General features: G+C 39.6%; 1 protein-coding gene across 9 annotated transcripts in view; it reads left to right on the top strand.

The window, feature by feature from the left end:
* Window positions 1-13993, top strand: part of OSBPL3 (oxysterol binding protein like 3) — a 179534-nt gene that overhangs the window by 129111 nt on the left and 36430 nt on the right. For 7 of the 9 annotated variants that reach the window (XR_009352880.1, XM_059171380.1, XM_059171381.1 and 4 more), the window contains 3 exons: window positions 2568-2675; window positions 9070-9204; window positions 10123-10216. Coding sequence is in view for 8 of the 9 variants with exons in the window: in XM_059171380.1 (XP_059027363.1) it covers window positions 2568-2675; window positions 9070-9204; window positions 10123-10216 (337 nt within the window). In the remaining variant the exon portion in view is untranslated. The remainder of the gene's footprint in view (window positions 1-2567; window positions 2676-9069; window positions 9205-10122; window positions 10217-13993) is intronic. The other 2 variants (XM_059171386.1, XM_059171382.1) reach the window with 1 other exon arrangement.

Raw genomic sequence — 13993 nt, 5'->3', positions numbered from 1 at the left:
TAGACTGACTGCAAGTGACAGGGACCAGGCGGTTATTTTAAATTCTCTGCTGCCCAGCTCTGATCCGGTTTACCACTCCTTCAAAATTGTTTGGAAGTGATTTGATATGATTTGGTAATATAAACGTTTAGCTTCTTTTTCCTGCATGGGCACAAAGAGATGAGTCATAAGGAATGTCAGATAATCATTGTGTTCTCATCCCAACAGAAAAATCACAGTCCAGCCCCACATGTTTTTCAGTCCGCTCTTCTGTTAGTCACTCTCCAGTTTCCCCATGATTCCTGTTGGGCTCCATTCAGGCGCAGTGTCCTAGGACTCTCCTTTGAACAGCTGGAGTTGTCTGATTGCTCACTCTGTATCTATCGGAAAGCTGGAGGATTTTAAAAATAGCATACCGTTTCTGTTATTTCTATTTATTTTACTTACTTATATATTTCTTTTATTTTTATCTTATTTTATTATGCCCCAGTCTTTGCTTGTCGTTTCGAATCCCTACTGCAAAGAGAGTGTGTGCACACACGGGAAGTCAACTGCTGAAGCAATACAGAACTTTTTGTTTAGGGCTGGGTTGGGGAGATGAGTTTCAGGATCTTGTTTTCAGGAGCGGATTCAGCCTTTGAGAGAACTAGAAAATATCCATTCATCTTTTCAATTCATGATATTACTGAGAAAAGTAAAGTAATGATTGTGGTATGACCTTAATGGGAAACACATTACATAGTACATATTTGCTGTCGAAAAATACTTAAGGAATATCTACTCAGTTGGCATTCCAAGTATGTTATCTTTGAAAGAAATAAAAAATAATGTGGACTTAGTCTTAATGTCGTCTACCCTGAGGAGCTTTGGGTTTTCTAAGGTCAGAGAGAAACAGCCCTTTTTGGATTGCAGTGGACAGCTAGCTGCGTACTGGGTGCTGTTTAGGTTTGAAAGAAGTGAGGTGGGTTCCCTTTTTTTTTTTTTTTTAAGTTTATTTTTTAGTGCTACAGAACATTTCTTATTATTCCCGGTCTTAATGGTTTTTAGTACTTTTAGAAAATGCTTCTGATGCGCTCCCCCCGACAGGGGTCTTCTCTCTCCTGCTTTCCTCCGTTGGAGGTCTGGCCTCATTTTCTTAGTCTGCTTGTCTGGTAGAGGGCATGATATCCTAGGCCAGAGTTGTTACCCTTCTAAGGAGTTTATTCTCTCCTATGTTCAGGATTTTTGGAAACTTAAGATAAAACAAAATGATCCTTTCTTTCCTCTTTTGGCTTGAATTCTGGATTAGATTCAAGACTTGTTTTTTAAAAATAACATTTTTAGTGTCATCGCAGGGTATCAGAATGCATGTGTTTGGGCTGTACGTGCAATCTTGGCATTCTTCTCTCTTCTGCCTGTGGTTTACAAAGGAAAGAGAAGCTGCTAAAATAACACATTTTCCAGACCGTACTGCCAGTCTGGCCACTGGTATAGATTCTGGCCACTGATGCTAAGATGCCAGCAACATGTTGGCCAGAAAAAAGTGAGTAGCCCATAGAGATTGTTACATGTACATGTGTGTATTTACTCAGTGTACATGTGTGTATTTACTCATTTACATTTACTCAGTGATTCCTAAATGATCCTGAAGAATTTCCAAATAATCCATTCCATTCCTGGGTATTAAAAATTAAAACCAACATCCTGTCTGAGATTTAGGCAATAGATCAGACCATGCCAAATCCTCCTATGATCTCAGCAGGTAGGCCCTGTGGCACTAATGGATGGGAAAGACTCTGAGCTTCTGGGACTAGAGCCTGGAAGATAGACAGGACAGATCTTCATGCAAGCACCTGGGGAGCCGACTGTGGGAGGGTCTGGGGGGACAGTCAGGCACACTTGTCCCTTTCCAAAGACAGATCATTTATAAACATCTTCCTCTACCTTTAAGCCAGTTCCTTCCCCTCTGGGATGTTGGGATAGAGAATCTGACCTGCCCAGGGGAGGGTTTATACGTGCCCACCTCCCTCCCCCCATTCCCAGGGCCCTGGACCTTAGCCTTTCTCCAGGTAAGTGAAAGTGCGTAGTTGATTTTCCATAAAGTGTCTTAGTCATGAAGAATGAATAAAGCAATCATTACCTATATTGGGAGATAATAAAATTACTCCTCCACAAAATCCTACTTCCAAGCATACAACCTAAAGTCCAGTTCAACTGGTATGAAAATTAAATAACATTAAAAGATGTCCAGTCATAGAGGTGGGATAAGAGAAGCGTGGGATCATAGAGAGAGAGCTGGGGAGGTAGGGCTGTGGAACCACTAGCCCTAGTAAGAGCTGAAGGTGTTGGTGAATTCCTTCTCCACGGAAAGCAAAGCCTCTCCAGCCCCTTCTTCCATCCCGGGAAGTGAAACCAGAGAAGGGACATCACTTCCAAAGTTTAGTGTCTTTGATCTCCTTGGCAGCTCAGAACCGCATCCTGTTGGATAACATTCAAGAAGAAAGTCCTGGAAAGTGCCCTGCTAAGGGCTCCGTCCTCCTGGCCCCCTGCTGTGCTTTTCTGATACATCCATTTATTAACAGAGCCCCACTATTTTTAACATGTTCCAGGCCCTAGCACAAAACACAGACCTTAAAGAACGCTTACGCAGAATCCATGCTGAGTCTCTGCTCCTCGATTCCCCCGCTGCTGCCAAGTCGGGTGACAGTCTGGCAGAGGTGGGTAAGGCTTCTCGCCTGGGAATGTTTCCACGACCGCCACCCCCTCACCCGACAGCCTCTGTCCGTCCCTGTGCCCCTCTTTTCCCTGGGGAGTGGGGAGTGGGGAGTGGTGCTCACATCTGTACCCGCCCCGCAGCTGCTTCAGGGTCTGAACCCCGCACCCCAAGGCTTTCTTACCTACTCCTGTGCTAACTGCATTGTTCAACTGCTCCCCCCCACAGAAGTTGTCTTCCTTTTGTATTTCTTTATCCTCCTAACAATCGCCTTCTTTTCACTAGTATTCCTAGAGTGGGAATGCCCAGAGATACTTTCTTCTGTTACTTCTAAAGAGGCCCCCTTTCCTCTGCCATGTGGTATCCAAAGTCTCTGCTAGCGTCTTTGCCCCCTCTGTGACATCCCCTCTCCCTTTTCTTTGTGGCTCTTCCCTTCTTCTCCTATGATTTTTTTTTTTTTCTTTTAAAAAAGCGCAGCAGTACCCTGTGAGGGAAAAAATACTGTATTACAATTGAAGTGTCTTGGTCAACTAATAATATGTTAAAATAGCTTTTCTCGAAACTCAGGATGTTTATACAAAAGGTTCCTTGCATGTGTTTAAAATTAGAAACCGCAGAAAAGATACAAGTGGATTGCTCAAAAAATAAGTAGAAAAGGATAATAAGGCTTAAAACTGTTTTTAACTATCATATGTATATGCCTGCCTCAGATATGCTGTATTTCTCATTAACAAACTTATTAGACTGAGAGTATTTATAATGAAAAGAAGGAAGGTAATATACAAGGCTTGTGTGTGTGTGTGTGTGTGTGTACATTTTTAAAAGGAGTTTCTAATGTTGAAGCTTAATCCCTCTTCCTCCTTTTCCTATCCTCAAAGAAAACAAAGCCCTCACACAATCCTTCACTCTGTGGGAAGCCCCAGGAGACTACTGGCTGATATGGGTCAGCGCCAAGGACGAGGCCTGGGCATCTGCAGCCACGGGGACCATGGGCTGGGCCGCACGCCCAGGGGACCCTGTTCTCTGACGAGGGACCTAACTGTCTCTGCAGAGGCTCCCAGGCTGCTGTTACTTCTGAGACGCATTAGTTGACCATGGCCTTCCTCTGCGAACTCACTCCCCACGAAGAGATCTTTCCAGTCATTTTAGCCCAGACTAAACTGAATCATCTTTGAAGTTGAGCACCTGAACATTACCGGACTGACCTTCATTTTAGGCCTGGGCAAGGGAATGTGCGTGGTTGCTGAAGCAGGGCGCAGTCACTCTGACTGGCCGTCGCTCAGTGCCGTTGGCCACCAGGAGCCAGGGTGTTCCGTGGGGTTGCATACTTGTTGCGAAGCAGTGCTTACCTTTTAAATAGTACTACCACCTAATTGTATTTATCAGCTTAAGCAAGCTGACCCCTCATTTATGGCTCTATGTATTTATGCTTAGTGTGCATTCTTGGGGCTGTTTGCATTTTGGAAAGGAAAGTATAGAATCATAAGTCTTTACGATGCATGTTCTTAAACTGATCTCACAAGGCATGTACCTGAAGGCTCAAATGTCCTTGAGGGGGAACAGTGGTATCCCCCACATTCACACTTTCCAAAACAATCTTCTGGAGTCTTGATGATGGAGTGTTCTCCTTGCTGCTTCCTCTTATAGGGATTTTCTGTACTCCATGTCTTATCCTGCTTTTCACTTGAGTGACTCAGGCTCACTTTTCCAGAAAGGGAAGAGACATTCTTGTCTTCAGGAAACCAGAGAGTGAGTGGAAGTGGCCGCCCCAGAGCCTAAAAATTCCATTCCCGCTTTTTTTTTTTTTTTTTTTTTTTTTTAGATTTTATTTATGTGTTAGAGATTACAAGTAGTTGGAGAGGCAGGCAGGAAGAGAGGAGGAAGCAGGCTCCCCACTGAGCAGAGAGCCTGATGCGGGGCTCAAACCCAGGACCCTGAGATCATGACCTGAGCCAAAGGCAGAGGCTTTAACCCACTGAGCCACCCAGGTGCCCTTCCCGCTTATATTCTTAGATGGCTCCCAGACTTCCCAAGCATTCTGTCAGGGAATGACAGTCCCCACAGTGGGGTCAGCCCAGGGTGCTCTCTTCTCTGTGTTTCTGTTTTGTTCCTTACCTCTGGGTTGTGCAGATTACCCATCTTTGGCATTGAACCTGGCTCCTAGATTCTAAAATCCCCCCTCTTCTATCAGAAATTACTCCCACGTTCTATTAAGTTCTCCTGTTTTGTGTTTCTGAATGTGAACATTTAATATTATCAGCTTATTAGTTCTTACATTATTTTAGATTCCAAATGAAAGGCTAAGTGACTTTGGGTGGTAACATTCTACTGAATCTACAGTCCGTTTAAGAGACTAATTAGGCAAGAACTTTAAAGCAATGTCAGAGAGGAAGGGAGCTCCTTCTAATTGCCTCATGGCTAGAGTCCATATGCAGTTGAATGCATTAACTCACAAAATCCTAACCACAGTTCTTTGAGGTAGGTGATGGTAGTTTCATTTTAGAGACAAGAAACCAGAGAGGTTAAGTAGCTTCTCCCAGGGCACACAGCTAGGTAGAGACCTAGTGGGGATTTCAGTCCATAGCTGGTGAGTCAGAACTGTTTTCTCAGTAGGATCCACTGCTATATATTGAGGAATGTGCCAGGCCAGAAAATAAGACCTAGTGAGGCTCCAGGAGTGAAGATACGCTGGGGATGGTGTGAGAATGGACGGAATAACTATCTCAGGCATAAACACCATTTCGTATAAAAGAAACATATATGATAGAAGAGGCTTGAAAATCAATGGCGAAGAGATGGATTATTCAATCAATTTTGTTGGCACAGCTCAAAAGCAATTTGGAAAGCAGTTTAAATCCTTCCGCTGCACACTAAAATGAATTGCTAGTGAATTAGAGTTAAATATAAAAACTGAAATTGAAAGATTGATTTAAAGATTTATCAAATGGCTAGAGTGAGGAGGACTTCCTAAACTCGGAAACAATAGAAAAACTAAAAAAGAAAGGTTGACTCAATCTGATGGGACTTTTTAGGGAAAAAATGGTGTGTGTGAAAATATAAGGAGACAAATAATACACAAGGAAAAATATTTTCAGTGAAAATGACAGACTCAGATATTGTGAATTAGGTGATAATGTCTTTAATATGTAAGTAATAGGTAATCACAAGCAACTGAAGACCTTAACAAATGAATGGAAAAAGGGACACAATTTACCAGAAAACCCAAACACAGGTTTAAAGAAAAAAAAAAAAAACTTTGGACTTTGTGATACTTAAAATTTCACAAGAAAGTGCAAAGAAATGCAAAGTTCCCAAGTACCCTGATCTAATCTCCCCCAATGTTAACATCTCTACAGTGAGATTTTTTAAAAGAAAAAACTGTTGACCTAATTCTTAACAAAGAAATGCAAATTAGAACAATTAGATAACAAGAATTTTTCTAAATTATATTATTACTTTATGCCCTTAGAGATTTTAGAGAAAACAGATGTTCTCTTATTTGTTAATGTAATTAGGTAATATTTATATTATTATAAACGTTTTTAATAATTCTACTTCTGGGAACTGATTCTTTTTTTTTTTTTTAAGATTTTATTTATTTGACAGGCAGATCACAAGTAGGCAGAGAGGCAGGCAGAGAGAGGAGGAAGCAGACTCCTGCTGAGGCGTGGGGGTCTTTATCCCAGGATTCTGGGATCATGACCTGAACCGAAGGCAGAGGCTTTAACCCACCTAGCCACCCAGGTGCTCCCTGAGAACTGATTCTAAAAAATAATGATAATGTCTCACTATTTACAAAAGACATTTGCAAACATGTTCACCATCTTTACAAATTTGAAAACACGCTTAATTTCCAGTACATAAAAGGGTCACTCCGTAACACCCATTTATAATAAAGTATTATCTATCAACTAAAGTTAATGTCTCAAAAAACTAACAACCTGGAAAAAAGTTTATACTGTTAAATGAATATAGCAGATTATATAAAGACTATATATAGTGTGATCCCAGTATTTCAAACTTAAATCTATGTATCCATATATAACATTTACACATATGCATACATACACACACAAATATTTTAATATTAAAAAATATACCAACAGGCTAACAGGGGCCACATCTGGTTGATGAAGCTTTAAATAATACGTATTTTATTTACATTTTTCTGTACTTTCTATTTTGAAGATGAACTACTTTTATCCTTAGGATAAATGTTTATTTTTTAAAAAATTATTGTGGTACAGTGTTAGGAGAAAGTTTTTAATATATATATTATATATATATATATGTTTTATATATATGCACACACACATACATATAGACCATTATTTTAAAACAAAGCAAGACCACATGTATAAAAAGGATGGGAGAGAAATGTATCAAAATGCTTATAGTGGTTTTAGTGTGATAGGATTATGAGTGTCCCTCTCCTTCCCTTTTCTCTGTTTATCTTTTTTTCAATGTAAAAAATATAAACCACAATTCAGGCCTCCTAAACTTTTGGGGAGATTGTTGAACTGAACTGTCCAAGTTGATATTTACAAGCATGGTCCCATATCTGTAGGGTAGTGTGCTGGGGCATGGGGCTGCTGTAGTCCCACTGAGTTTTCAGTGGGTATTAACAGGAAGTATCTGGAGGGGTGGAATGCCAGAAGGGGCTAGGGCAAGGTGTATTATTTTCCCTGTTGATCAGCCCATCCTGATCCACCAGTCTAGAAGGAGGGTGATAGAGAGTAATGAATTAATGAATAGCATAAGTAAATAAATCATTAGAGTCTTATATGGCAGTGGCACATCAAGACAGGAAGATTCTGTTGTTTCGGTGAGCACTGAAGGAGCTCAGTTATTCCCTATGGCGTCTCCTCTTTGGAGGAGATGTGACTTTCCCTTGAAAGTTGTTTGTCGATCCTTAAGTGATCTCTGTCAGGGCAGAGAAGAAGCTTGCTTTTCACAGGCTATATAGACAGTAAAATAGGTAAGACCTTTGAATGACCAGGTATCCTATTTAGAAACAATCCATGAGGAGGGGATAGCCCTTTAAATGTGTTCCTGAAGCAAACATTCCACACAGGGACCACTTTGAAAATCTGCTGTGGCCTCCTGTTATCGTATCCCCATCTTGGATATAATTTGATTTTGAAACTGATGAGTATAGCCTGAACTCATGAAAAAACTTCTGGAAAAGACATAATCCGCTTTTACTTTTGTTCCCCAGATTATTCTGGGACTCATTTATCAGATGCACAATGATGCAGAAGCAGTTCCTTTATCTGCCCTGTAAGAAACGTAAGCTGGAGGGAAGTTCAGGGCAAAAGTCTTCTCCTCGGATTTGAAGGAATCGAGTCATCGTGTCCTGAGTCTGTTCTCATTCCTCAAGGTCCAATCAGGTGTCACCTCTTCTGTAAAGCCCTCCCTAAGCCAAAGCCTGAAACAGAATCTATCAATCTCACCTTCCTCTTCTCCTCTGTAGTACTTTCTATTCCACAGTCTTGGTCTCCTGTGTTGGGGGTGTTCTCTGTGCCACTCTTTCAGGCCAGAAACCTTGTCTTATTCATCTTTCTACCTCCCCAAAGCCAGCATAGAGCAGTTGTTCAATTTGTTGAGTTGTATTGGATTTGCAGTTGCAAACTGACTAGAAAGCTCATTCCCAAACAAAGTAGTTCGGTCCTTCCCAGAGGGAAGGTTTAGACCCAGCCAAGTCGGGAAGGGAGGGCCATGCAAGGTGAGAAAATCACGATATGCCTCGATGTTGTTTGTCGGTGTTGTTTGTCGGGAGGCTTACAAAGCGGATTGGGAGTTTCCTTCCCTCTCAGAGTCATTGTGTTAGAGAGAGACTGACAAAGAGTATTTATCTCATTCAGCCATGAATAATGAATGATCTGCCACCAGAGGCACTTCTGGGGCAAAACACTGTATTTATCAAGGGATGCCACAAAAGCAGCATGTTGGCCTCTGGGAGAGCGTGGTGGCAGAAGAAAGCACGTTGCCAGGAATCAGCCATGCAAGGACATACACTGAGTACAATTCTGAAGAAATTTTAGAATGAAAAGAAACATCCTGCAGTGGTAGAGAATAAGAGGATATGATTCAGAGAGTGTTGGAATTTTCCCCCTCTTAAATGGAATGAAGACTGACCTGGACAGTCTGCTTTGGCGTTGAGATTTGTTGCATGTACCTAACCAATGATAGTGCCTATGAAGTGAGGGGCCCTTCATTTCTCATTTTGTTTTGTGTGAGGCTTGCTTCTTCTCAACTTGGGAGCTGACCTCTGCTTTGAGCTGCTTGTTTGCATGCACCTGTGACCTTGTGTCTTGTGCAATGAAATCATTTGTTTATTTTGCTTCTCTTGAGACTGTTTCTAATTATATGCAATTTTGTGTTTGTGTTTTAAATAGGAAAACTCCAGAGATGACAGCCGAGCTCTGGTCCATCAGCTTTCCAACGAGAGTAGACTCTCCATCACTGACTCCCTTTCCGAGTTTTTTGATGCACAGGAAGTTCTGTTATCTCCCAGCTCTTCAGAAAATGAGGTTTGAGCCCTGTTTTTAGTTAGGTGCCTAAAAATCTCTTTTGTTGCTTTACTTGTTCAGTAAATACCTGGCTTTAGAAATACTTAACTCAATGGCCTCTTTCTACCATTACATTCTGAGAATCTTCCTGTAACTCCTACCCCAAAAAACACAAAAAGATACAAGACCTTAGGGAGGAGGTTGCAAAAGTAGAAGGTGTTGGGTACTACCTCATTTCTGTTACTTGATTTGTTCTATCTCTTTTCAATTACTTGTTCATTATTTTAACTATTAGCTGTTTGATAATGTAATTTATTTCTACTGCAGGACCCAAAATTAGCATCTTGGGTTTTTTTTAATCAGTGAATTTATCAATATTAATTTATAACATGCCATTATTATATTATAATTCTTATAATATAGCTATTATAATAATTCATTTATAACATATAATAATATTGTCTTAAATTGATGCATAAAAATCTTACTTTCCTGAACAAGCAAGTATCATAGTTTGCATTATTTTGTGAAAATGCAAATTGATAATTTTACCCCTTTAGTATAGAAGTACTAATCTTATTTAATTTTCATAGAAGATTCTTTTCTTTCACAAATGGTTCAAAGACAATTTAGAACTCATTCCATGCAAACACATGTGTAAATGCAGTGTGAATTAATAAGAATTTCTGTAATACTATAGTCTCAAGTTAACTTATGCTTTATTTGGGATAACTGGTCAAGAAAGTATAAACATTTTAATAACAGGTGTTTATTATGAACACCTTCTAGGCAGATTGGTGTATGGGTCTCTATGAAAACAACCCAAAATTATTTCTGGAGGTTTATAATGTGGGCTTCAAGATGTTTGATAATTTGGAGTAAAGGTGTGATGATAATCTGGTTTGTTTCTTATTCTAATGTATGTTTCTTTTCCCATAGATTTCTGAAGATGACTCCTATGTCAGTGACATAAGTGATAACCTTTCCTTAGACAATCTCAGTAATGACCTAGATAATGAGAGACAGACCTTGGGTAAGATGTAAATTATTTGATGTCTGAAAGCTTGGGTCTTCACAGAATACTAACAAGCATATACAGAGTATCTGCTGCAGGCACTGAACTGTAACACATTCTGTATAAGAAAAGATATGCTCCCTTCCCTTGAGGTTTATGTAGTCTAGGCAGGAGACAGCACTCATGTGTGAAAACTATATTCATTCAGGTTAATTTGTCAGCTCATAAAAATGTCTATTTTTTAAAGTGAATGTATACCAATGATCATATAAATATCAAAAATTAGTCCAACAGATACCCCTGATATGGTTACATTTTCTCTCAGCAAACATATTAATATATAGCTTTTTGCCTTTAGGTGCCTAGTGGTTTTCATGATTTAGGAATTCTGTAGGGATCATGTAACAAAAAGGTCGGGTCTAATAAATAAATAAATACTTGTTTATTTATTTTTAAGATTTTATTTATTTATTTGAGAGAGAGAGCAAGCATGAGCAGGGTGAAGGGCAGAAGGAAAAGCAGACTACCCACTGAGCAGGAAGCCCATGGGGCTTGATCCTAGGACTCCAGGATCATGACCTAAGCTGAAGGTAGGCACTTAACTGGCTGAGCCACCCAGGCTCCCCTCTAAGTGGTAATTTAGCCTCAGATTCTTCAAGGTAACATATTTAAAAGTAACTGCTACCTCCTAGAGGGGAGGATGGGGCTGTCAAGGTATCCTGAGATATTCCTTTATTACTGCTTGATCCCAAGAGCAAAGTGATGCCCAAGAAATATTACTTTGTACTATGGGATACCCAGAGTGTCTCCCCAAACAGTCCTGATGTAGGAGCTGAAGAAGCAGACTAACATCTGTTTAGGAAGGTGTCAGCCCTCTGGACAGTTCTCTGCATGGATCCTGTACCATCAGATGTGTGTTGGGGTCTTGAGGTTTGTCTGTATCACATAATGGCACCACCTCTTTTTATATCTATCCAGAGGAGAGGGACCATGTCAGTGCTTTTTCTGTGTTGGTGCTTCCCAGGTTAGTTAGTATGTGTGAATTACAATGATGATGAGTTGCCCTCTGAAGGCCAAAGAGCCTACTCTCTGGGGACCATGAAAAAGGCAGGTAATTTTACTATTTTCTAGCAGAACATCCTTATAGCATCAGACCTGCTAGAAGTTTGATGCTTATTATACTCTATCTTGCTTGAAATGTTCCCGGAGAGATAAACCCTTTGGTGGAAAAGTCTGAGAACCAGTGGCTCAAAGGAGAAAGCCAATAATATGGGAGCTATTTGTTTTTCTAGAAAAACAAAGAGGTGAATTGAAAGAAGATGAAGAAACATCACATTCCCTTGACACACAGCTCACACACTAAAATGGCCCTCTCGCCATGCAAGAGGACGACAGACAAACGCTGAAGCCCTCATTCTCTTTGAGGCCTTGGGGAGGGACCAAGGGGAGTGCAAGGCTAGAAGGTTGAGGGGGTATAGTGGAAATGGAAGACTTGTCCCAGAACATAGGACTACAACTGTGCTGAGCTGACATCAGCCAGGAGAAGCATTGAAGCTAGGGCCAGTTCACTCCATCCTGTTCCACAGCCATTTTGCTGGAATGCTGACCAACACATTGCCTTGGCTTTAACAAACACTGGGCCAAAACCAGCTTTCTTCTTCAGCAGTATTTAGAAGTAAAAATAGGTGTCTTCCAGTTTAACTGTCTCCACTGAAGATTAGACTTCTAAACCTCAGTACTCTACTGAAAAGACTGGATGTAGAAATAACATGTGCATCATATGACACACTTTTGCCTACAAAAGGAAATAGGGATTGAATCCAGTTCTTGATAATTTAAGACCGGAGAATTTTTCTGAGTCCATAAGAAAGGCTAGATATTTAGAGTGCTTCCTGTTGATTTTTTCCCTCCCCAAATCAGGAGGCAAATATTAGGATTCCCTGTCACTATGATGGGTGTTGTGGGAGGTTCCGGGCTTAGGAATATGGATTCATGACCAAATTCTCTTGGTTAACCTCAGCTCTCCCATTCACTGGTACTGTATTCTAGGGCAAATTACTTAAGAGATGATATATGTAAAGTATATGTAAAAATATGTAAGGTAATATATGTAAAATTCTTGAAGACCTGCTGCTCCAGAGTAAAAACTAGATAGATACTAGTTATTTGTAGATAATAGTCATCATGTAGTGTTGTTTCAAAATCTAGGTTAGTGTAATCAGAGAAAATATTTTGAGATGATGTGGAAAAACTGTTCTTAAAAATTACTTTGATTGGGCGCCTGGGTGGCTCAGTGGGTTAAGCCGCTGCCTTCGGCTCAGGTCATGATCTCAGGGTCCTGGGATCGAGTCCCGCATCGGGCTCTCTGCTCAGCAGGGAGCCTGCTTCCTCCTCTCTCTCTCTCTGCCTGCCTCTCTGCCTACTTGTGATCTCTCTCTGTCAAATAAATAAATAAAATCTTAAAAAAAAAAAAAAAAAAAAAAAAAAAAAAAAAAAAAAAAAAATTACTTTGATTTACTTGGGTAAAAATTACTTTGATTTACTTGGGTAAATCAGATTTTTGCTTATGTCAAGCAATTAAATTCAACAATTAATTGGATGCTTAGGTTACTGTGAAACTGCTAAGTATGGTCCCAGTTTCATACTTTTCTGTTTATCAAAGCAGCCTCTTTATTCAGAGCTATTGGCTTTACAATGAGTAAATGTTAAATATTTATTTTTAGTAGATAAATATATGCAGATAAAATGCCCCTTCCTCCTATGTTGGTGAGATTTTGTTTAAAAATAGGCTCAGTTGGGATGGGAAAAGAATGTCAGAGCCTGAGCCAATGCAAGTGTCACAAAGGAAAAGACTGGTAGATGCAAGTGTTTGTTTCATCAATGAACCACATGGTCTAAATTTAAAGATAAATGCCAAACAGTGATTTGATTGTAAAACAAATATAAAAAGAAAGAAATATATCCTGGTTAGAAATAGGAAAGCAGACAGTTCAGGAAGGAAGTATTTATGAAAGCATTCCAAATCACCCTAGGAATTTTTTAAATGAATGTTGAAACAAGGAAATAATACTGTCCAAATTTCAAAAATTTGCCCAAAATTGAAAACAAATGATAATAATCCCAGAAAGGTCTCAAGAGATGGACACACATGTGCTGCTGGTAAATAGGAAATTGATACAGCGTTTTTGAGGAGCCATCTGATCCTATGAATCAAATGTCTAAAAATGTTTATAGTCTTTGACATAGTAATTGCATGTCTACATATCTGAAGCAAATACTCAGAGATATAATCAAATCTTAAGAATATAAATAGTCACTAGGGGATTTATTTAATTTAATTAATTTATTTATTTATTTGCCTCATAGCAAAACATTGAAACAAATCTATAAGCCCAATAATAGAGGAATGATTTAGTAGATTATGGCATATTCATAGCATGAATTTCTTTTACAGTCATTACAAATGATATTTTAGAAAAATGCTAAATAACATGGAAAAATAATTAAGGGAATAAGCAGAACATAAAACTAGCTGTGCTATATGAGCTCTGTGGTTGGAGAAAATACTACATGAAAATATTCCAAAATATAAACAGCTACTATTCGTAGGTAGTGGGATTAATGGAAGACTTTTATTTTCATTACCATTTTTTTCTATAATAAATAATCGTTGTTATCAGAATTTGAAGAGATATTTAAAGGCTTTAGAGTTTTTAATCAGGGATGCCTGGGTGGCTCCATTGGTTAAGCGACTGCCTTTGGCTCAGGTCATGATCCCAGGGTCCTAGGATGGAC

The sequence above is a fragment of the Mustela lutreola genome, chromosome 4, assembly GCF_030435805.1.
Source record: "Mustela lutreola isolate mMusLut2 chromosome 4, mMusLut2.pri, whole genome shotgun sequence".
In the NCBI taxonomy this organism is placed as follows: domain Eukaryota; kingdom Metazoa; phylum Chordata; class Mammalia; order Carnivora; family Mustelidae; genus Mustela; species Mustela lutreola.
This window is presented reverse-complemented; position numbering and strand designations above follow the sequence as displayed.